General features: G+C 41.0%; 1 protein-coding gene across 5 annotated transcripts in view; it reads left to right on the top strand.

Moving 5' to 3' along the window:
• eml5 (EMAP like 5) overlaps positions 1-25,397 on the top strand; it is a 222,168-nt gene that overhangs the window by 74,465 nt on the left and 122,306 nt on the right. For all 5 annotated transcript variants that reach the window (XR_009446227.1, XM_048538474.2, XM_048538475.2 and 2 more), the window contains exons 7-12: positions 760-961; positions 7,089-7,226; positions 15,588-15,844; positions 16,480-16,692; positions 21,616-21,783; positions 23,022-23,128. Coding sequence is in view for 4 of the 5 variants with exons in the window: in XM_048538474.2 (XP_048394431.1) it covers positions 760-961; positions 7,089-7,226; positions 15,588-15,844; positions 16,480-16,692; positions 21,616-21,783; positions 23,022-23,128 (1,085 nt within the window). In the remaining variant the exon portion in view is untranslated. The remainder of the gene's footprint in view (positions 1-759; positions 962-7,088; positions 7,227-15,587; positions 15,845-16,479; positions 16,693-21,615; positions 21,784-23,021; positions 23,129-25,397) is intronic.

Raw genomic sequence — 25,397 nt, forward strand, 5'->3', positions numbered from 1 at the left:
TGAGCAGCTGATTCCTCCGTTAGGGATCATGTTCAGCTCCTCCATTATTGGCATCACTGGTGGCCAGAGTTCCCTTGAAAATGAATAAAGTGGCACAGTAGGACCATGGGTTGTGTTGGAATGGTGAAGCCAGTATAAGCAATAGTGCAGCCAGAACTACATGCTATTTTATGGTGATTTCTGAATCCCTAAGGGCTGCAGTCATAAGGAGGTATTGAATAAAATCTGGAGAGGAGGTAAACCATGATAACAAAGTGTGATGCTGGATGAACACAGCAGGCAAAGCAGCATCTCGGGAGCACAATATTGGGTGAGAATTGGAGTCCACAGGGAAGGATGGTACACATGCATAAGGGAAATTGTCTGTACAAAAAAATCTTTTTTTTGCCAAGACTGGAATTAATGTATGTGAATTGATTTTTGCATACATCTCTCTGTCAGTGTTAAGTTGCCTACAAAAATTTCATCTCCCAACCATTCTATGTATTGCTTCTCAGATTAATAAATTTGTATTGAAGCTCATGATCTAAAAGAGAACTTTATTTAAAAATACTGTCCGTATTGATATATTCATATATCCTGATTGTGCTATTACTTTTGTATAGCTAAAAACCATTTAAATGGTTATTTGATCTTTCCTGCAATGATATATATTTTTAGAATTATTAATATCTCCTATCATTTTATATCTGTATAGATTTTTAATAATCATACTTGTATTCTAGTTAGTTTTTTTAATGCTCTGTATCTTTTTATCAGGCCTCTCAGTGAGGAGCGTGTGCTGGCAAGGGGATCATATTTTGGTTGGTACGCAAGACAGTGAAATCTTTGAAATTGTGGTACATGAACGCAACAAACCTTTCCTAATTATGCAAGGACACTGTGAAGGAGAACTCTGGGCCTTAGCAATTCATCCAACAAAGCCTTTAGCAGTAACTGGAAGTGACGATCGATCTGTTCGGTTTGTATTATTAATTGTGATAATTATCCCGTGACTATTAAATGGTATGATGATATATTATAATTTCAGTGTGTTTTTGTACTTCCATTCAAGCAACTCCTTTTTAACAAATTTACAAGCACAGCTTATTCCCTCAACAGAAGATAGCAGGTATATTCAGCTTCCACATTTTCCATATTGTCCTGGAAAGTTTCAGCCAAAGCAATTAATATTGTCTATTTGTGCTTCATTCAGACCTCTTCTCTTTCAGATAACAGTCAAATTCAGCATGTTTAAACTATGCAGAACATTGATCAACATTATACCATCAATAGAGTAAAATCACATTAATGTGAGACCAAACTCTTCAGTCCTGGTCAGTCTGCAACTCGAATACTTGTATACGTCTAGTCACCAGGACACAATGAACACATTCACGTGTGGTAGAAGTACAGAGAAGGTTGATCCCTAGTGTCCTGGGAGGTGCTCTTGTAGAGGTATATATGACAGTTAAGAGAATGGACCGACTTGCTGTCTTCAAAAACTTTGTTTTCAATATTACACCAAGTTCCATTCTCCCATCATTTTTGTTCAACTTACACTGTGTCTCAGTCCAAATGCCTCTAATGTTAGTCCCTTCATAGCCTCAAATCTTTTATCTCTGTAGCCTTGTCCAGCTGTACAACCTTCTGAAAAGTTTACATTGCTTCAACTTCATCAGCTTTTTGAATCACCTGTCCTCTTCACCCTGTCATTTACTGGCATTCCTTCAGTTGTCAAAACCTTGCATTCTGAATTTCTCTTCTTAAGCTCCTGTCTCCTTTAATATCTGTCACTTTGAAAAATCTTTCAGTCAACTTTCTTAATGGTCTCTCTTTTGGCACAGTGTCAATTTTTATCCAGATGTACTTCTTTGAAGCGTCTGGAACATTGCTCTTCATTAAAGGTATGATGCTGGTACATGTTGAAGGTAAACCCTAACACATTATTTGAAATTGTGAGATGAGGACAATGGGTCATGGTTTCAAGTGAGTAAAATTTAAAACTGATATTTGGAAATTATTCTGTACATCAGCAAAGGTGGAAATCCTGGAATGATTTCTGAACAGACAAAACTAGATCTTTAGGTTCTTGAATAGATAAATGAAGATTTGCTTACCGCTTTCCTCCTCCAGAACTCCTGTCTGCTTTTCTGGGAGTACTTTCAGCATTTGGGCTTTAACATTCAAGAAGACCCATGACAATATTCTTGGGCAAACTAGGAATGGACAATAAAGTTGCCATTGATGCCCACATCTGAGAATTTTTCTTTTAATATTTGCAAAAGGAGTTTTCAAATTTTCTTAAACCATTTTGCTCCATCTAAATGGCACTTTGCTTTCTAGGCATGCTGATTCCAGTAGCCCTTGTAAGATCACATCTTCTGTATTGTCCAACACTGTCAATATATGACTAAGTAATATTCCTGATGCAATCAGATTAGACAATACATGTTATAGTTCAATATATGATTTTGCTACTCATTATGATGTTGTGTATACATGTCTGCTTTAACTATTTTATTTATTTGCGGGACATATGTGTTGTTGGCTGGCCAGCATTTATTGCCTCTCCCTGATTGCCCTTGAGAAGGTGGTGGTGAGCTGCCTTTTTGAACCACTGCAGTCCACATGCTATTGTTTGATCCTTAGTGGGGGAATTTCAGGATTTTGATCCAGCAACAGTGAAGGAATGGTGATATACCTCCAAGTCAGGATGGTGACTGGCTATGAAAGGAATGTGAAGGTGGTGGTGTTCCTCTCTATCTGCTGTCATTTTCCTTCTATTCTGAAATGGTCGTGGCTTTGGAATGTGCTGTCCAAGGATCTTTGATGAATTTGCACTCTGCATCTTAAAGATAGGACACACTGCTGCCACTGAGCGTTGGTGGTGGAAAGAGTGGATGCTTGTGGATATATTGTCAATCAAGCAGGCACCTTTGCCCTTGATGGCATCGAGCTTCTTGAGTGTTGTTGGAGCTACACCCATCCAGGCAAGTGGAGAGTATTCTATCACACTCCTGACTTGTGCGTTGTAGTTGGTGGTCAAGCTTTGAGGGGTCTGGAAATGAATTACTCTGCCTGGATATTGTCCAGATCTTGTTGCATTTGAACATGGACTGCTTCAGTATCTAAGGAGTTATGAATAGTGCTGAATATTCCACAATCATCAGCAAACATTCCTACTTCTGACCGTATGATGGAGGGAAGTTTATTGATGATGTAGCTGAAGGTGTTTGGACCTAGATGTACTGGAGCTGTAAATAACCATAACCATTTTCCAATGTGCCAGGTATGACGCCAACCAGTGGAGACTTTGCCCCAATAGCTGCTGATTTCAGTTTCGTCAGGGTTCCTTGATGCCACACTCAGTCAAATGTGGCCTGGATGTCAAGGACTGTCACTCTCACCTCACTTCTGGAATTAAGTTCTTTTATCCCTATTTGAACCAAGACTGTAATGAGGTCAGGATTTGAGTGGCCCTGGTGGAACCTAAACTGGGTGTCACTGGGCAGGTTATTGCTGAGCAGCTGCTGCTTGATAGCACCATTGATGAAACCTTCCACCACTTTACTGGTGATCGAGAGTAGACTGATGAAACAGTAATTGGTGGTGTTCTATTTGTCTGGTAATGAAATGTGAGGCTGGATGAACACAACAGGCCCAGCAGCATCTCGGGAGCACAAAAGCTGACGTTTCGGGCCTAGACCCTTCATCAGAGAGGGGGATGGGGTGAGGGTTCTGGAATAAATAGGGAGAGATGGGGAGGCAGACCGAAGATGGAGAGAAAAGAAGATAGGTGGAGAGTAGAGTATAGGTGGGGAAGTAGGGAGGGGATAGGTCAGTCCAGGGAAGACGGACAGGTCAAGGAGGTGTGATGAGGTTAGTAGGTAGGAGATGGAGGTGCGGCTTGGGGTGGGAGGAAGGGATGGGTGAGAGGACGAACAGGTTAGGGAGGCAGAGACAGGTTGGACTGGTTATGGGATGCAGTGGGTAGAGGGGAAGAGCTGGGCTGGTTGTGTGGTGCAGTGGGGGGAGGGGACGAACTGGGCTGGTTTTGGGATGCGGTGGGGGAAGGGGAGATTTTGAAGCTGGTGAAATCCACATTGATATCATTGGGCTGCAGGGTTCAATTTTTCACATTGTCCGGTAGATGGCAGTGTTGTAGCTGTAATAGAAGACCTTAGCCGGAGTGCAACAAGTTCTGGAGCACAAGTCTTCAGTAGTATTGCTTGAATGTTATCAGGGCCCATTGCCTTTTCAATATCCACTGTCTGCATCTGTTTCTTTATATCATGTGGAGTGAATTGAATTGGCTGAAGACTTTGTAATGCCATGTACCATTTGAAGAGGCCAAAATCGATCATATACGTGACACTTCTGGCTGAAGATTGCTGTGAATCTTTCAGCCTTATCTTTTGCACTGGTGACTCTTATTGGTGATGGTCATTCCCTGGCAGTTGTGTGGCATGAATGTTACTCGCTTCTTGTTACCCCATGCCTGGATATTGTCCAGAGCTTGTTGCATTTGAACATGGGCTGCTTCAGTATCTCAGGAGTTATGAATAGTGCTGAATATTCCACAATCATCAGCAAACATTCCCACTTTTGACCGTATGTTGGAGGGAAGGTTATTGATGATGTGGATATTTGTAAAGCCCCCTACTGCAGTGAGTTGTTTAATTGTCTGCTACGACTCATGTCTGATGTGGTAGGACTGCAAAGCTCCGACCTGACCCATTAATTGTGGGATTGCCTAGCTCCGTCTATCAATTGCTGCATATATTGTTTGGAAGTCCTGTTTGGTAGCTTCACCAAGTTGACACCTCCTTTTCAGATATGCTTGCTGTTGCTCCTGGCAAGCCCTCCTGTACTCTCCATGGGACCAGTGTTGATCCCTTGGCTTGATGGGTAGTGGTTGTGTGGGGGATATCGTGGGCCATGAAATTACAGATTGTGTTGGAGTACAATTCTGTTGCTGTATAATTCAGTGCCTTATAGATACCCAGCCTAGAGTTGCTAGATCTGCTTGAAGTGTGTCCCATTTAGCACATTATCATACAACACAATGGAGGATATTCTGAATGTGAAGTCAGGATTTCATCTCCGCAAGGACTGTGCATTGGCCACTCTAATGGATGTTGCCAAGCACAGATGCATCTGTAGCTGGCAGATTGAGTATGAAATCAAGTATAGTTCCCCCTTTTGGTGGTTCCCTAACCATCTACCCCACACCCAGTCTAACAGCTATTTCTTTTAAGACCCAACCAGCTCCATTACTAGTAGTTCTGCAGCGCCATTGTTGATGGTAGACATTGTAATCCCCCACCCAGAGTATATTTTGCACCCATGCCACCCCCAGTGTTTCCCCCAATTGCTGCTCAACATGGAGTATTGATTCATCAGCTGTGGGAGGACAGCACCTGGTAATCAGCTGGAAGCTCCCTTGCCTGCATTTAAACTGAAGCCATGAGACTTCACATCACCCAGGTTTAATGTTGGAGACACGAGGGCAACTAACTCTTGACTACATACCACTGTGCCGCCACATCTGCTGGGTCTGTCCTGCGGTGGGATAAGACATCACCAAGGATGGTGAAGGTGGTGACTGGAACATTGTCTGTCACTCATACTCAGGGAATCATACGTATGTCAGGCTGTTGCTTGATTAGTCTGTGAGACCGCTCTCTCAATTTTAGTACTAGCCATTAGATGTTAATAAGAAGAACTTTATAATGTCAACAGGGCTGTATCTGCCATTGTCTTTTCTGCTGTCTATGTCAATGCCAAGTGGTCCGTCTGTATGGACCCCACAGTGATTGATATAACAGAGTGGCTTGCCAGACCATTTTAGACAGCAGTTGAGAGTCAACCACATTGCTGTGGCTCTGGAGTTTCATATAGGCCAGACCAGGTGAGGATGGCAGATTTCCTTCCCAGAAGAACATTATTGTGTGTTTGTTGGCAAAATAGTAAGATAAAAAGAAGTCCTTTAGCAAGGAGTTTCAACAATGTGCAGCTTTGTAACATGACCTGAATAAAAAAGCTACATTTTAAAAGGTATCTTTGTATCACATTTATACTGATGGAGCTAAACCTGGTACACTACTCTACAGGAATACTAAGTAGTATTTTCTTTATGACATCTTGTCATTGCAGACAAATAAGCTTCTTTTTGTGTATTGATTTTATTGCTATTCTGAACTACTTCTTGTTGTCATACCTCGACATCTGCCTCAGTTGAAGGTCAGGTGATTATTTTTGCTGTTCAAATTCAGTTTTGAACTTTGCCTTCATGAAACTGAAATCTGAAATCTCGTACACGTGAAACCGAAGCTAAAGACAGATGCACAGAAACTTTCCAAAATCTATAAACCACCACCAACCATAAAATGTCATAAGATTTGTGCTGTACTTTCATAGTTTTTGATTACTGTCATTTTCTTTGGAATAATAGATTAGAATGAATTTTGAAATTGTGACGTATACCTACAAGGAGTAGATAACCATAAGAAAAGATGACATTTTTTATTTGGAAGCATTTACTTCATTTGTTCAGTTTATATTAATCAGTGTGTGTTCTTAAATTATCATATTCCAACTGGAATAAATATGTGAAAACATAAGCATCTCAAATGCAATTCTTCTGTGTGACTTATTTTTTTCTTCTTCTTCCCAAACACTTACATTTTCACAGCATGCATACTTCAATTAGGAATGAATAGAGAATTAAAGTGAATAAATCTGAGAAACAACCTGACAATACTGATTAGTTACCAGCAGCCATTAAGTGGGAGGAAGGAAAGTGAGATTTACTGAAAGTATAAGTTCTAGATGGACTAATTCAGTTATCTGATTCTTATGTAACAATGTTCAAGTTCTTGGGGGACAAATAACTATTTGCTTGAAACATTACCTCATTTCAATTTCATTATTGGTTGTGAATATAAAATATCTTTTGAGGAAGATAGGAACTTCTCAAACTAATTTTTTTGTGGACTGAAGATTGCAATACAAAATTTTCAGGAGCAGTTTTGAAGATCACGATATTTAGAACATTGAAGAGCATTTGTCACTGTTTTATGGTATAATTATATTTATTTTTTCAGAATATGGAGCCTTATTGATCATGCTCTGATTGCCCGATGCAATATGGAAGAAGCAATTCGTTCTGTTGCTGTGAGTTCAGATGGCATTCATCTTGCTCTGGGTATGAAAGATGGTTCTTTTACTGTACTCCGGATCAGGTAAGCATAAACAGGAGCCATCAGTTTTGTTTGGGTTTATCTTTAAAAGATTTTTGAGCCTCTTGCAATAATGAATACTTTCTTCATTCTGACAGTAATAGAAGCTGTAACCACTTCACTGTTCCTAATCTAATGTGGATAAACATTGTGACAGTGACAAAAGAAGTCACAGAAAACTTACCTTTCGTATAACTAGCTCAAGATGTCAGTCGAGCAAAGTCAATAATTTCTTGCAGATGTTAAATCCAGACCACTTCTGATTTAATCCCTTTACGGGCGTGGGTTGTCAACCAAGCTGCTTTTAATGATGCTTAGTGTGTTTAACATTTTTAAAAATTGAATTGTAGGACATTTATTTGTCCTGTGTATATATGCTGGGCAAATGGTCCTTGAAAAGGCCATGCAATGGCATGAAGGGGATATGGGTGGCTGGGGGCATGATTTACTTAGAAGTGACCCAGATGAGACATTTTACATGAAGGTTCCCAATTGGAGATTATGTTTCATGATTTATTGTTCTGAGATCTATTAACCATTAGCCTTAGAGGATCCATAACTTTGACCTGTGGTCTTTGTGATGTAGGTACATCCACAATGCTGTTACCTGGGGGAATTTCACAAATTTGATCCAGTGATGGGATGGCTATTTCCAGATTGGGATAGTGGGCAACTTGGGGGGGATCCTGCAGCTGGCAGTGGTCCCACATGCCAGCAGCTCTTATTCTAAAAAGTGGTAGAGATCATGTGCTTGAAAGGTGCTGTAAAAGAAAACAAGTGGCTGGAATGCATATTATTTAGATTAGATTCCCTACAGTGTAGAAACAAGCCCTTCTGCCCAACAAGTCCACACCGCCACTTGAAGCATCCCACCCAGATCCATCCCCCTATAAGCCACACGCCCCTGAACACTACGGGCAATTCAGCATGGCCGATCCACCTAGCCTGCACATCTTTGGACTGTGGGAGGAAACCGGAGCACCCAGAGGAAACCCACGCAGACACTGGGAGAATTTGCAAACTCCACACAGACAGTCGCCCGAGGCTGGAATCGAACCCAGGTCCCTGGCGCATTGAGGCTGCAGTGCTAACCACTGAGCCACCGTGCCACCCTGATAGTGTACACTCTGCCTCTTTTGTGCCAGTGGTGGAGAGAGCAAATGTATAAAATGCTGAACTGGCTGTTGTTTTAGTGGGCTGATTTTGTTAAGCTGAAGTCACTTGAGTATTGTTGGAGATGAGCTTCACCAGATAGGTGAAGTCTTCTTTCTTTTGTCACATTCTTGAGACTATGATCCCTGAAACTGGAACCCATCAGGGCTACAATCTGTCTACTCTGTCAAGCCCTCTCAGAATCTTTTAGGTTTTAATAAGATCACAACTCATTATTTTATTCTCAAGAGAATGTAGTCCCAATGTACTCAATCATTCCCAAAACGACTTCCTTATCCCTGGGATCAATCCAAGGAAGCTTTTTTTGTCATCTTCAAATCAAGGATATTCTTCCTTTGACATGGATACCAAAACTGTGCACATTACTCAAAGTTGGTCCCATTTGTGCAATTATAGCAAGAGCTCAGAACTGTTCTGAAGAAGCGTCATATCAGTTTCAACTTTAACCTTGTTCCTCTCTCAACAAATGCTGCTAAATTTGCTGAATTTCTTCAGCACTTCCAATCTCTCAGACATGTTCAGGGGAACTTTTCTAGGCAGCACAATCTTGGTCCAACTTTGATCTAGGGCTGAAGAAAGAGATGGGCCAAATAGACCAGGTTTCTTTCAGGAAACATGGTTAAGAACCATTATTATGTCATGAGGTGTAGATTATAGTGATAACGAGCAAGGAACAATCTAAGGCCAAACTTCAGAACTGCAGGAGGAAATTTAAATGAAACAAGAGAGGATCTAGCCCAGTAAAATTGAACCAAAGACTGACAGAAACATCTATAACCGGCCGATGAATGGTCGTTAAGCAATAGATGTTGAAATGTACTTAGCCTGTATGAGGGAGAAGGATGGAGAGCAAAAGCCTTGGCTTCTTGGATGACAAAATAGGAAGAGGAAATCATGGCATATGATGAATTTTGAGAGAACTGATCAAGTGAGACTCAGGCCAAGCACAATATCTTTAGAGGGGAAATAAAAAGAAAAATATGACTGGCAAAGAAAGCATATGAAAGAAAATTATTAATTATAATGGGAATATAAAAGTCTTCTAGTGGTCACAGAAGTAGTAAGCAGGTAGTAACAGTAGGTTGGGACATATTGAGGGCAAAATAATGCTTTATGCTTCAAGGAGCACAGAAGGGCTAGATTACACAGGTGGAATTTTCCCACTTTGTGCTAGTGTTTTGTTTCGTTAGATTTTTGGTGCCCAGCCCACCATGGCTCAGAATGACCTTTCTTGCATAATGTCCCATATTTTACCTCATTAATTATGCAAGAAAGGTCATTCTTGATTAATTGAACAGCCAGAAAAGCAGAATTGCTCACAACTGCTCAAACCTTCCAACTTTCAAATCTCTAATGATATATTTTAAGTCTAGCTGCACGCTACTTAAATTCTGCAAGTCAGGAGCATTTCCTCAAACTGTGATGCTTGTGTTTAAGTATTAAGGACAAAACCCAGAGGAAAGAAAGCTCACTACCTGCTTTGCAGGTGTTGGTGAATAGGGTTGTGGAGAGAATGGTATTCCTTTGCCAAGCTGACCACCCCAAAAGCCATTTCATCAGACTCAACCAGTCTGGACACAAATTTCACGCTATGTCACTGCCATTTCTTGGATGAAAAGGAATTCCTGACCTTGCATAAAGAAATGTCAGTGATATTCTTAGCTCCATAATGATAAGTATCATCATCATCGATCTGCTGCCTGACAATCTCAGAACCACGACTCACTCTGATTCTGCCAGTGCACACACCTCTTACAAGAGTCGTGGACTATAATTCTCAGTTTTGCATGCATTATGTTCAGTCAATGACTAACCCTCCTGCTCTGTCAGCTTCCTATGCACTTACTTGGATAGCATGCCACCTTCCATGTTGCTACATTATGACTAACAGATCTTCCATCCCTCCTTTGATTCAGTGAATGCAATATTGGCCCATAACTGGGCTGAGAAAGTCAAGACTGGTTTGGGATAGAGTTGATGATGGATATCAGACTTCTCATTCTGAAGAGGAGAGCACAATCACTTGTAATGGTGGAGACTATTAAATGGGCAATCAATCCCAGTACATTTTATTGTGCTGAACAGCTGTCCCATTACACTACCAGTACCATCTCATACTTAATCTGCACAAGTCTTTTTATCCTTCTTTAATTAATTCCCTCTCTTTTGCAGACACTATTGGCACCAAGTGAAATGCTGCAAAGAGGCAACATTAGACACCCTCGGCTCAACTTCTGAGGTGGAAGCTTATGAGGATACATTGGCAAGGCTTTTGCCTGCACTCTATCCCAGCTCAAACTTGCACTTTGGTTAGCACTCAGTCCATGTTAGACTTTGAAGTACAAATTGGTGAACATATCATACATCTCTACACCTGTTGAGGAAGTAATGCACCAGATGTTTTTGTTTTATTCACCGACAGGATTTGGCATTGCTTGTTGGGCCAGATTTATTGCCCATCCTTGTGAAAGTGAGGATGAACTCCCATCTTGAACTGCTGCCATTCATTTGGAGTGGGTACACCCACAATGCCAGTAGGGAGGGAGTTCCAGCTCCACTGAAAGAATGCTGCTATATTGCCAAGTTGAAATGACGAGTGGCTTGAAGGAGTGCATGCACGTGGTGATGTTCCCACGTATCAGCTCCTCTTGTCCTTCTAGGTGGTAGAGTTGATGGTAGAGCAGAAGTGCATCTTGTAGTTGGTTCACCCTGCTGCTACTGAGCATCAGTGGAGTGAGTGAATGTTTGGTCCAACATTCAAGCTGAGGTTAATTTGACATAGGACACTTGAAGACCTCCTGCAGCGATGTCTTGGAGCTGAAATGACTGACCTCCAACAACCACAACAACCTCCAAATTCCCTTTATACTAGGTATGACTTTAGCCACTTGAGAGTTTTCCTCTGATTCACTTCAACTCTAGTTTTGTTCCACGACCCCTTGATGCCTTACTCAGTAAAATGTAGTCTTGACACCGTTTCTCATCTTTCCTCTGGATTTCACCTCAGTTGTCCATAACTTGAATTAAGGCTGTAAAGATATCAGGAGCGAAGTGGCCCTGAAAGAACCCAATCTGAGTACCAATGAGCAGATTAATAAAGTGTGAAGCTGGATGAACACAGCAGGCCAAGCAGCATCTCAGGAGCACAAAAGCTGATGTTTCGGGTTGCCAAGCTAGTGCTGCTTAATAGCACTAACCCTTTCTATTAATTTACTGATAATCTACTGTAGACTGATGAGTTGAATTTGGCTTGCTTTTTGTGTACAGGACATACCTGGGGAATTTTCCACATTGTTCGGTAGATGCCACCATTGTAGCTGTACTAGAACAGCTTGGCTATGAGTGTGATAAGTTTTGGAGGACAGGTCTTCAGGAATATTGCTTTAATGTTGTCAGAGCCCACAGCTTCTGCAGTATCCAGTATTTTTGGCTGTTTCATCCTATTGTATAAATTCAATCAAGTTATCTGAAGACTGGCATCTGTGATACTCGGGACTTTGACCTGTTCCAAAAGTGGATCATCTACTAGAAACTTCCAGCTGAATGTTGCTACAGATGCTCAGCCTTGTTTTTTGCACTGATGTTATTAAAGATAGGGATATTTGTGGAGCCATTGCCTCCTGTGAATTTTTAATAGCCCACTAATACTTAGAGACAGGACTATAGAACTTAGATCTGACCTGCTGTTCATGGGATTTCCTAACTTTGTCTATCACTTGCTATTTAGCATGCCAGTAGTCCGGTATTTTGGCTTCATAAGGTTGACCTCTCACTTTTAGGTACATTTATAAACAGCTCCTGACATGCCCTGCTGCACTCTGCTTTGAACTGAGGGAATTCAGCAATAGCATTGAGGACATAAAACAATAGCTCTATTGGTTCTCTTGTAGGTATATAGGCTACTGTAACTTAAAGACAACAGGGTGTTTCTTCCAAACCCCTCAGCAATATTTATCACTTAATAGGTATGGAGTGCTTCAGTTATAAAGAAAGGCTGGATAAGCCTGGACCTTTTTCACTGGAGCATGGGTGGGTGAGAGGAGACCTGACAGAAGTTTATAAAATAATAAGAGGTAAAGGTAGAGTCAATGGTAGTTGTCTTTTCCTTAGGATGGGGGATTTCAAGATTAGGGGACACGTTCTTAAGGTGAGAGGAGAGAGTTTTAAAAATGCAAAATTTTGTATGCAGAGCGGGGCTTAAGTGTGGAATGAACTTTCAGGAACTGGTGGATGTGGGTGTAATTAAAACACATTTGGATAAGTACATGAATAAGAAAAGTTTGGAGGGATACTGGCCTGGGGCTAGTTTAGTTTGGGATTATGTTTGGCATGGACTGGTTGGACCACAGGGTCTGCTCCTGTACCGTATAACTCTATAACTAGTGTCACTAAAACCATACAGATGGCCTCAAGGCCCTCCGCTTCTTCCTGTCCCGCAGGCCCGACCAGCCCCCTCCACCGACACCCTCATCCGCCCAGCCGAACTCGTCCTCACCCTCAACAACTTCTCTTTCGATTCCTCCCACTTCCGACAGACAAAGGGGGTGGCCATGGGGCCCCAGCTATGCCTGCCTCTTTGTAGGTTACGTGGAACAGTCCCTCTTCCACACCTACACAGGCCCCAAACCCCACCTCTTCCTCCGTTACATTGATGATTGTATCGGTGCTGCCTCTTGCTCCCAAGAACAGTTCATCCACTTCACCAACACCTTCCACCCCAACCTTCAGTTCACCTGGGCCATCTCCAACACATCCCTCACCTTCCTGGACCTCTCTGTCTCTATCTCAGGCAACCAGCTTGTAACTGATGTCCATTTCAAGCCCACTGACTCCCACAGCTACCTAGAATACACCTCCTCCCACCCACCCTCCTGCAAAAATTCCATCCCCTATTCCCAATTCCTCCACCTCTGCCGCATCTGCTCCCAGGATGAGGCATTCCACTCCTGCACATTCCAGATGTCCAAGTTCTTCAAGGACTGCAACTTTTCCCCCACAGTGGTCGAGGACGCCCTTGACCGCGTCTCCCGCATTTCCCGCAACACATCCCTCACACCCTGCCCCCACCACAACTGCCCAAAGAGGATCCCCCTCATTCCCACATACCACCCCACCAACCTCCGGATACAACACATCATCCTCCGACACTTCCGCCATCTACAATCTGACCCCAGCACCCAAGACATTTTTCCATCCCCACCCTTGTCTGCTTTCCGGAGAGACCACTCTCTCTGTGACTCCCTTGTTCGCTCCACACTGCCCTCCAACCCCACCACACCTGGCACCTTCCCCTGCAACCGCAGGAAGTGCTACACTTGCCCCCACACCCCCTCCCTCACCCCCATCCCAGGCCCCAAGATGAATTTCCATATTAAGCAGAGGTTCACCTGCACATCTGCCAATGTGGTATACTGTATCCATTGTACCCGGTGTGGCTTGCTGGTGGCTTGGGGACTGCTTTGCAGAACACCTCCGCTCAGTTCGCAATAAACAACTGCACCTCCCAGTCGCAAAACATTTCCACTCCCCCTCCCATTCTTTAGATGACATGTCCATCATGGGCCTCCTGCAGTGCCACAATGATGCCACCCGAAGGTTCCAGGAACAGCAACTCATATTCTGCTTGGGAACCCTGCAACTCAATGGTATCAATGTGGACTTCACTAGCTTCAAAATCTCCTCTTCCCCCACCGCATCCCAAAACCAGCCCAGTTCGTCCCCTCCCCCCACTGCATCCCAAAACCAGCCCAGCCTGTCTCTGCCTCCATAACCTGTTCTTTCTCTCACCCATCCCTTCCTCCCACCCCAAGCGGCACCTCCATTTCCTACCTACTAACCTCATCCCACCTCCTTGACCTGTCCGTCTTCCCTGGACTGACCTATCCCCTCCCTACCTCCCCACCTATACTCTCCTCTTCACCTATCTTCTTTTCTCTCCATCTTCGGTCTGCCTCCCCCTCTCTCCCTGTTTATTCCAGAACCCTCTCCCCGTTCCCCTCGCTGGTGAACGGTCTAGGCCCGAAACGTCAGCTTTTGTGCTCCTGAGATGCTGCTGGGCCTGCTGTGTTCATCCAGCCTCGCACTTTGTTATCTTGGGTTCTCCAGCATCTGCAGTTCCCATTATCTCTGTTTGTTTGTTTGTTTGTTTATTTACTGTTTCCGGGAACTTGCTGTTTGCGAATTAGCAATCGCTTCTGAAATTCTGAAATTTTTCATAGTGATAAATTGGTTGTGATAAACTTTGAAATGTCCTGAGTCCATGAGTAGCACAATATATATTTTACCTGTCGCCTTCCATTCCTCTTACAATTCTGCGCTTTCTTTTTCAGCCTCATTCCTTTTGTACTTATCCCTTGTTATCATCTAAGCAATCTGATGTCAATAAATTTCTAACGTTTCAGCGTTTTCAGTCTCTCAACTTTTGCTATCTGCTTGCTACATAGCCTCATTTGCTGTCAATGCTACCAGCCTGCCAAAAGCCAAGCTTTTTCCTCACCTTGGATTTTACTCCTCTTAATCCTTCGATTTTTAACCCCCTCCAACAGCCCCAGAATTGACATTCATGCATGTTCTGAAATTATCTTAGATTAAGATAGGAATTGTTGGAGAAACTCAGCAGGTATGACAGTATATATGGAGAGAGAATCATGATTAAGGAGTTACCTTTGTAATTGTTGTTCAATGACTTATATCATTTTGATACTGAGTTTATAGTGGATACAAACAAGATTCTTTTTCTGTAATAGTATAATTACTGTGCCTTGCCGTCTATACCTTTCACTTGCATTTCTGTCATTACTTTCTGTTAATTTATATTATAATGTGGGTGTGGAAATTTATAAAAGAAATTCAAAAGTTCGAGACTCAGTGTATGATTTTTGAAGTTTTCATTATCTGTTCTAGTTCAATTATACTCCAGCCTGTAACCATATTTTACGTGAAGAATCAGCATGTCCTAAAGTCCCTGGTGTGATAACACCTTGGGAGTTCCACTAGTAATGTGTCAAAGATATTGTACTGCTCTGTGGACTTATTTCTATTATAAACTCCTACAAGAACATCAATATTTGAAGCTGGTTATAGAAAGATGCAGCAGGTCAATCGCACTGGTGTGGTGCCACTGGAATCTAGTACTATTTTTGGGGGTTGCATTTTGGATCATTTTCATCGTAAATTGTTTTACTGTTACAGAGATATGACTGAAGTTGTTCATATTAAGGATAGGAAAGAAGCAATTCATGAATTAAAATATTCACCTGATGGATCATATTTGTCTGTGGGCTCAAACGATAGCTCTATTGATATCTATGGAGTCTTGCAACGATATAAAAAAGTTGGTGAATGTTTCGGATCTTTGAGCTTCATCACACATATGGATTGGTCAACTGATAGTAAATACTTGCAAACTAATGATGGCTCTGGAAAAAGATTGTTTTACAGCATGCCAAGTAAGGATTTCACCTTGATTAAAGAATAAAAATGTCTAATTGAATGCTTACCCTTTCTTGATTTGTCACTTTGCACTATGATTCTTTGCACAATTGATTTGTGATAAAAAAATCTTTCCAAGTTGCATGTTCTTCATTTAACAATATGTTCCATGGTTCTGTAATGGAAGAAGGATTACACAATAGGAAATGTGAGAAAATTAAGAAGGTAGCAAGGGAAAGCCTTCATGATTGCAGCCTATAGGAGGATAATGACCAATGATTCTACCATCTACGGTAGAGAGCTGGTGCAGGGAATGCAAGGTGAGGGGTTGGGGTTGGGGACAGCAGGGTGGAGATGGGGAGTCGAAAACTTGAATGATAGGTTTGAGGTGTAGGACTGGGCAAGATTGTAAAAGCAGAGTATTGTAAGGATATAAGTAAAATAATCCATAGATGGATGCATAAGTTAAGTGTTTTGAAGTGTATTCACTGGTAGCCAGAGAGTCAATGGGGAACAGTGAAGTAGGTAATGTGTGGTTCTTCATCTATATGGTCTAGATGCTGGGTCAACTATCCAATATTTTATCCTGTTTTCTCAATTTGTTTGTTTCAGATTTATTTTCTGGTGTCATTTTGTTTTTGTGCTATTTCAGGTGGTAAAGAAATTACAAACAAAGAAGAGATAAAGGATGTTCAGTGGGCAACCTGGACTTGTGTATTGGGTCCAGAAGTAAATGGAATATGGCCTAAATATTTAGATGTCAATGGCATTAATTCAGTGGATGCAAATTTCAAGGACCAGGTTTTGGTTACTGCAGATGATTATGGATTAGTGAAACTTTTTCGATATCCTGGTTTCAAAAGAGGTAACTTTTTAAAAAAAATCAGTTATGTGAATATATTGTGTGTATTTTCATTAATTATTTGTAATTTGTTAATTATATGTGGGGTGTGTGGGTTATAGAGGGATGGGTCTGGGTGGGATGCTTCAAGAGGTGGTGTGGACTTGTTGGGCCAAAGAGCCTGTGAGGGAATCTAATCTAATCTAATCATCTGCCTTAATCCAGGCCTCCATGCAACTTTGAGTTTTACTTGACAAAAAAAACTGTAAGAACTATGGATGCTAGAAATCCGAAAGAAAAACTGAAATTGCTGGAAAACATTAGCATGTCTGGAAGCATCTGTGGAGAGAACTCAGCATTAATGTCTTAAAGCTTAGTGAGCCATATTTTCAGCAATTTCTGCTTTTGATTTGAGGTTTACATTCTACTTTTCTGTGAAACAAGGAGACAGAAAAAGAGTCACACAATTTTATTATCCGTCTGTTCAAGAAATCATAAAATTTCAGGCCTTGGCTACTTCAATATGTGCTAACAATGTACCAGCAGTAACAAATAAGTGATAGTTAAAAAATACAAAGTTATTGAACATGAGAAATATGAGCACAGGTACAAAATCCATCCCTTCAAGCCTGCCCTTCCGTTTCACAAGATCGTGGCTCTTCTGTCCTAAGCCTCACCTCCTCTTTTGTGCCAGCTCCTTAAAAATCTTAACTCGTCAATATTTCAAAACAAAATCATTTTCTTTAAGTGTTTTCAGTGATCCATCCTTCACCAGTCTGTGGAATAGAGAGTTTCAGACATTCACTACCTTCTGAGAAAAATTCTTTTGTATCGCTGTTCCCCAAGTTTGAAACTTCACCACAAGTAGAAACGTCATCTCAAAGTCTGCTCTGTCAAGCCCCATCTTATTTGTTTCAATAAGATCACCCTATATTTTTCTAAACTCTGATGAATAAAGGCTGAATTTGTTTAGTTCTTGATAAGTCAACCCCTTCAATCTAGGAATGAGTCGAGTGAATGTCTTTTGCAATTGCCTTCAATCCAGTATATTCTTTCTTAAATACTGGGATCGAAACTGTACAGAGTACTCCCAGTGCAACGTCACCAGCACTGTAAAGTTGTAACAAAACTTCCCTAATTTTAAATCACAAGATGCTAGCAATAAAGACCAAATTTACATTTGAATTCTTAATTACTTACACCTAAATGCTATCATATAATTTGTGATAAGGGGTCATGTAAGAGCTTTTGAGCAATGGCAGTGTCCCTACATCTGGGCCAGGAGGCCCAGGATCAAGTCCCACCAGATGGGTGCAATAATACCCCCAAAAAAGTTGATTGTAAGATATCTAGAATTGTCACACAAGGCACAGTGCTGCTGAAAAGTAAAATTGTACATGACCACCTTTGTTTATGTTAACTAGTGCCAATTTCTTTTTCTAATATGTGGGAAAACTTGTAATTATTAACTTTTCTGAAAAATATTTCTTATGGCATATTATTAAGGTTATATTGTATATATTTCTCTTAAAATGGGATGCAGTATTTTTCAGCTGTGAAGAGAAATCATCATCATTCACAATCTTGAGTTTATAATAGCTTCAACATATTTCCATCCAAGTGAGAAGAATAGTTTTGTGGTTTGGAAAATGGATACATGTGTCAATTCTTCCTAAGCTTGAAAGACTAGCAACCTAGGAACATCGTTTAATAGATGCATAATGTAGCAGACTTCAAGATGACCAGCAGAAATGCATATTTGACAGGAAAACTGCTAACTGCCCACTGAAGTCCTTTGGATGCTTAGGTTTAAGATTTAGTAAATGTGATAAAACTGCAGTATATTTATAAAGCACCATAATGTTTATTTTATTGTGCAAGTTCAAATATTAGCCACATGAAAAATGTACTTCTTAAATGACTTGTCTTTTAAAAGAGGCTTATGTAGAGATTTTTGTATTATTTTTGTACTTATATTAGTAATGGTTTTGATATTGCAATGGCAAAAATAGCTAGTTCAATGTTAATGATTCAGAAATATTTCTGGTTTCAAGTGTTTGTCTACTGATGCATAGTTCTTTCAGATTTGCATTCTCTTGATGTTATTAACTCCTCAAGGATAAAAGAAAATTAGTTCAGAGCTAATGATTCATTTAAATTTTAAATTTTAAATTTTCAAAATATTTGTAAAGGAATTTACTTCAAAGACTAACATTGCAAGATTTGTAGGTTATATAAAACCGAGCTGGTAGGTAATTTGCATGTAATAAACCTTAACCTTAATAAACGATTTATTAGAATATCTTGATAACCAGAACACTTAATCATGATTTTGGACAGTCTTCAGTCCTTTTCCTGACTATTAATAAAACATTCTGTGGTATTTTCCCTGATGAACCGCTGCTGGTATATTGTTGTATCTCATGATTAATGATAGAAGATGTACTACTGTAGAGTATCTACAGAAGAGATACTGGACTTAGATAATAAGGTTTATTGCAGGATGACATTAAGTACAACTAAAATTTGGTTCAACGTAATTGCTAGGCTCATAAGGAGCTGGTACAAATACAGGGGCTTCCTCTGAAAGCTAGAGTAGAACTCCCTTCTCTCTCCACAGACTCTGTTTGACATCAGTTGAATTGGTTCAACCAATGTGACATTAACATTAATCCCTTCAGAAACATTACCTTATACAAATCTCCCTCTAAGCTTCCCTGTGCAACCCCCCCAACACATTGTTAACCTATTATACAACCATGTATTATAGCACAATAGTACTCTATATTTACCACTTTGCCATTTGCCTTAAGTCTCTGACTTCACAAGTGGCCTGGACAGTTCATTCTTTTCAGATACGCTCTCTTTGGAATTGAAAGCGTAGTAGGCCTTTCACTTTAAGGCTATTAACTTTGGTTCTAGTCTGCGAAATACCTTTCCATAGAAGGATCTTTTGTATGTCGGATATCCTTCACAGAGGATATAATTCTTTTGAAGGCCTTATCCTAACAGGAATGCACCTAATCTTTTGAATTTTCTTCCTGGAAGGCAGTTGTTCTGAAATAAGTATTTTCTTCCTTATACAATCCTGGATTCTGGATGAGGCAATTGATTCTTAAACAGAAGATTTGGTCTTTTTGTTTGGCAGTATCCTGGAGTTTTAGACGAGGCAGTTTTTTTTTGATGTCCTGGATCTCATGGAATCATATACAACTTATCTCTCTTGTTCATAGTTGATTGTCTTCACTTGCCCATTGTGCTTGTTTGACGAATGACTAATCAAACTGCCAGTCACGTTGTTCACTCACTAATGTCTGTCACTGGTCATCGGATAACAGGATGGCATGATTGCAATGGGCACAACTACTGTTGTTCAGAATTAATAATTCGGACCTTAGGGCACTGGTACAGATACGTCTGGTCCCTTTGAAAGCTAGCGTAGAACTCCTGGTCTTTACAATTCTTGCAGACATAGGCAGTCAGGAAAACATTAAAAAACACACTGATTTGAGGGGTCGGGCAGCAAAGGCTACAAGAGAGTTAGAATCAAGTGTTAGAGTACTCAGAATTTAGCATACTTAAATCAAATTGGATAACAATTTGGGAAAGTGTGGGATAACACAGTATGGAGCGGGAAGAACACAGCAGGCCAAGCAGCATCATGAGAGCAGACAAGTTGATGGTTTGGGTCAGGACCCTTCTTCAGAAATGGGGAGGGGAAGGGAGCTCAGAAATAAATAGAAAGAGGAGGGGTGGGGCTGGGAAAGGTAGGTGGGATAGTGATAGGTCAGTGCAGTAGGGCGTGTTGGAGATTGGCCAGTGGAATGGGAGAGGTGGATAGGTGGGAGAGAAAATGGGCAGGAACAAAAACAAAGTTGCTGGAAAAGCTCAGCAGGTCTGGCAGCATCTGTGGAGGAGAAAACAGAGTTAACGTTTCGGGTCTGGTGACCCTTCCTCGGGCCTTTCTGAGGAAGGGTCGCCAGATCCAAACTGTTAACTCTGTTTTCTCCTCCACAGATGCTGCCAGACCTGCAGAGCTTTTCCAGTAACTTTGTTTTTGTTCCTGATTTACAGCATCCGCATTTCTTTTGGTTGTTATTTAGAGAAGATGGGCAGGTTGTGTCAAGCCGGTGGGAATGAAATGGACATGGGATGAGGCTGGGGATGGAGAGGGGGAGATTTTATAGCTGGTGAATTCCATGTTTAGGCCATTGGGTTGTAGGCCACCAAGATGGAATATGAGGTCCTGCTCCTCCAGTTTGCAGGTGGTGTCATTGTGACACTGGAGGATGCCCAGAATGGACATGTCACCCAGGGAGTGGGAAGGGTAGTTGAAATGATTGGTGACCGGAAGAAGATATCATTTGTTGCGTACAGAGCGCAGGTGCTCCTCAAGACTGTCTCTGAGACTACATTTGGTCCCACTGATGTAGAGGAGGCCACATCAGGAGCAGTGGATACAGTTACACTTTTCAAAAATTTTGTGTTATGTCAAAGCCACATTTCACTTCTTGGATCCAATCATAACTGCTATTCTATATGAACACCTTATGGTGAAACAAAGTCACTTATTGATCCATATTTCCACCTTGCCCCTCTAAATGATTCTTCCATCTGCATTTGAGGAGATTGAAGAAGCAAAAATGCTCAGTTCAAACAACAGGACATTACTTAAGCTTATGTTTTATGCTATTATGTGTTTATGCATGGGAATTTGAGCTGATTGCCACAAATGTCAGGTGCTTAAACAAATTTTAAGAGTAACTGTTGCCACTGTACCTGATAAGTTATTAGCACACATTTGTAATAATGCTTCCATTGATTGATGTTAAAGTGAGTTAATGAGATTGGTATAAACACATAAAAGAGAAATTTAAGCATTTCATACTTGTACCGTCTGTGAAAGATTTTGTTGCCTTCTATAGTAATGTAACTGTTATTTTTCAGGATCCAAGTTTAAAAAGTACATTGGTCATTCAGCACATGTGACCAATGTGCGATGGTCATATGATTACCAATGGGTTCTTTCTGTTGGTGGAGCAGATCATTCAGTTTTCCAGTGGCAGCTTATCCCTGAAAGAAAATCTAAAGAATTTCTTCATATTGTACTTCAAGGTGAGCAAGCACTTCATTTACTCAAAATTGTATTATCAACTTACTGTATTAATTTCATCACAGATTCAAGAGGTAATTTTCACGATACTACCCAATGGAAAACTTAGGGCATTGAGTCACCTACCCATTTTACAAACATTAATTCTTGTTCTCTGTTGATTTCAACAGAAAATAAAAGTTGGTTTGATGTAAAATGAATGCGTACTCTCATTCAAATAGTTTCATTAAAGCAGAGAAAGCCAGGAGGAGATTTGAAAGAGGTATTTAAAACCATGAAAGGATTAGATAAATTAATTAAAAATTAATTGCTTCAGTGGCTGGTAACCCAGAGGACAGCGACTTAAGGTGATTAGCTGAAGTAATAGTGCGACAAACCAGCTCCCAGATAGAACGGTACACATAGATTTAATAATGGCCTTCAAAGGGAAATTGGAAAAATACTTGAAGGAGAAAAAGGTGACAGGCATACAAGGATAGATTGGAACAGTGAGACTAACTGGATTACTCAGTGACAAAGGCCCGATGGGCTGAGTGGCCTTCTGTGCTGTACAGTTATATGAAGTAAAACTTGAAAGCATACAAGAAATATTGCAGTTGAACTTGAGCTATTATGTGAAAAATCAATCATGGGTTTTAAATTTGTTGATTGTAACTATTTTAAAGCTTATAGCCAATGATCACCATACTTAGTCCCATGTGCTAGTCATTAATCTTACGATATTGTCACTTTCTCTTGTTTTCTGATTTGCATGTATTTATCCTGGTTATATGTTAGCTTGATTAATCTATGAACCAGGCAGGTAAATATCACAGTAAACCCAGTGTAACATAGAACATTTTTATTTTTTCACACTGAGACTACACTGAACTTTGACTTAGGCTTCAAACTGGAATTTAAACTAACATTTATCAAATAGGAATGGAAAAAAAAAATGGGACAACACATGTATTTCAATTGTAGTTAATAAACCTTGATAACAACATTGTACACTTAAATAACAAGCCAAAACATTTTATAGGAGTGTTGTCAGACAACATTTGGTATTGAACCGCGAAAGAAAATCTTAAGACAGGTGATCAAAAGCTTTTTCAGGAGGCAGAGAGTCTTGGAGAGGGAATGTCAGGGGATAAGGTTCAAACAGCAAAAAACATGGTCACAATGACTGATTCTACATTAGGATCATAAAATAATGTGTCTTGTTTTAGTCTGAGATGCAAGTTAACCTTCTCATTTACAGAAAGTTTTGTAGACTCCAATAGTGACCAGTCCGACTCTGATCAGTCTGATGTACCTGAACTTGACTCTGAGATCGAACAAGAACTACAGATAAATTATCATCGGCAGGTAGGTTAATATATTCATAAACTGGTGTATAAATATGATACAGGATATTCAGGGAAAACAGTAAAGCCTGTGCAAGTAGTGGTGAGAAGGTGATAAGTCAAATGGTTTGGTTTGATATTTTCATATGACACTGTAGAAAGTAATTATGCAAACTTGCATAAAATTGCAGTTCTCCCTTTTTAGAAGTCAGTTACGCTACAGATAACCACTAATTGCATATTCATATTGCAACCCGACATATCACCCTGATAATCATATATCAGCAACATATTGTTAGTGCCGGAGATCTGAAATGAAAGCAAACTGCTGAGGGAACTTAGCAGATCAAGCAGCTTCTGTGAAGAGAAGAACAGAATTAAGTTTTGAAGATGAACCATTAGACTTGAAACATTAACGCTGTTTCTCTCGCCACAGATGCTACAAGGCTTACTGAGTTTCTCAAGCACTTCTTGCTTTAATGACTTCCAAATGCAAGTTAAACTCTGTAGTGATAGTAGGAACTGCAGATGCTGGAGAATGAGATAACAAGGTGTAGAGCTGGATGAACACTGCAGGCCAAGCAGCATCAGAGGAGCAGGAAAGCTGACGTTTTGGGTCTAGACCCTTCTTCAGAAATGGGGGAGGGGAAGGGGATTCTGAAATAAATAGGGAGGGGGGGGGGGCGCAGATAGAAGATGGATAAAGGAGGCCCAGGTTGGACGTGTCATCTGAGGAAGGGAAGTTGAAATGGCTCGCAACTACGACCTATGCTCGGTTCGCAACAACCTAGGAACACCTCCGCTCAGTTCGCAGCTAACAACTGCACCTCCTAGTCGCGAACCATTTCAACTCCCACTCCCAATCCCCTGACGACATGTCCCTCCTGGGCCTCCTGCAGTGCCACAAAAACGCCACCCGAAGGTTGCAGAAACAGCACCTCACATTTCACTTGGGAACCCTGCAGCAAAATGGTATCAATGCTGGCTTCACAAGTTTCAAAATCTCCCCTCCCTGACCATATCCCAAAACCAGCCCAGCATGTCCCTGCCTCCCTAACCTGTCCTTCCTCGAACCTATCCCCTCCTCCCACCTCAAGCGCCACCCCCATCTCCTACCTACAAGTCTCCTCCCACCCCCTTGACCGGTCTGTCCTCCCTGGACTGACCTATCCCCCACTAACTCTACACCTACACTCACCTTGACTGGCCCCAACCCTGCCTCTTTGATCTGTCTGTTCCTCTCCACCTATTTTCTCCTTTATTTCTCTTCTATCTGCCTCCCCTTCTCTATTTATTTCAGAATTTCCTTCCCCTCCCCCCGTTTCTGACCCGAAACGTCAGCTTTCCTGCTCCTTTGCTGCTTGGCCTGCGGTGTTCATCCAGCTCTTCGCCTTGTTATCTCATAACCTTTGAAGTGTCAGCTTTCTGCAAATGTAAAGAATATTAGAAACTAATTTTTAACTTTCTGGTTAGCACCATAGGACTATTACTATAGGTGGCCTTTTTGTCATAACCATAGAAATCACAGCACAGATTGAAGCCATTCAACCCATCACAGGTGAACTAACTCTTTTTTTTACTTGAACCATTCTACTCTGATCCCACTTATATTTTTCCTTGCGTTATTTTGCTTTCAGTAATTCACATTTATTCTATTCCATGGGGCTGCTATTGCTGCTATCCCAATTACTTCAATCTTGTCTCAAGCTATTGTTGGAATTTTTAACCAACACTACTCCTGCTCCTGTAAATCACAGGAGTTTCTGATGTGGTTATGGTGGGAATCATATCCCTGTATTAGTTAGGGTTCTCTGACTTCTGAGTAGGTCAGTATCCATTCATACTGACAGAGGTCCCACCCTGCCACAATTACATCTGCACAATGGAGTTTCGGCTTTTCTGTTTTGAGTCTGTCTTTGTAACTGTAAAATAATTTAATCTTTATAATGTCCTTTCCATGCTCTCATTCGTCCTACAGTGGGCTGACCACACTGCCAGGAATCATTTTCAAATTGAGATCTAAGAAATTTTGGATCGAAATAGATCACTTTTTTGCTCTGGAAGTCCATTGTCCAATATGTAAATCCTGAATTCCAGTTACCTTTTTGTAGCTAGATAATAAAATGTGAGGCTGGATGAACACAGCAGGCCAAGCAGCATCTCAGGAGCACAAAAGCTGACGTTTCGGGCCTAGACCCTTCATCAGAGAGGGGGATGGGGAGAGGGAACTGGAATAAATAGGGAGAGAGGGGGAGGCGGACCGAAGATGGAGAGTAAAGAAGATAGGTGGA

The sequence above is a fragment of the Stegostoma tigrinum genome, chromosome 10 (genome assembly GCF_030684315.1).
Source record: "Stegostoma tigrinum isolate sSteTig4 chromosome 10, sSteTig4.hap1, whole genome shotgun sequence".
Taxonomy (NCBI): domain Eukaryota; kingdom Metazoa; phylum Chordata; class Chondrichthyes; order Orectolobiformes; family Stegostomatidae; genus Stegostoma; species Stegostoma tigrinum.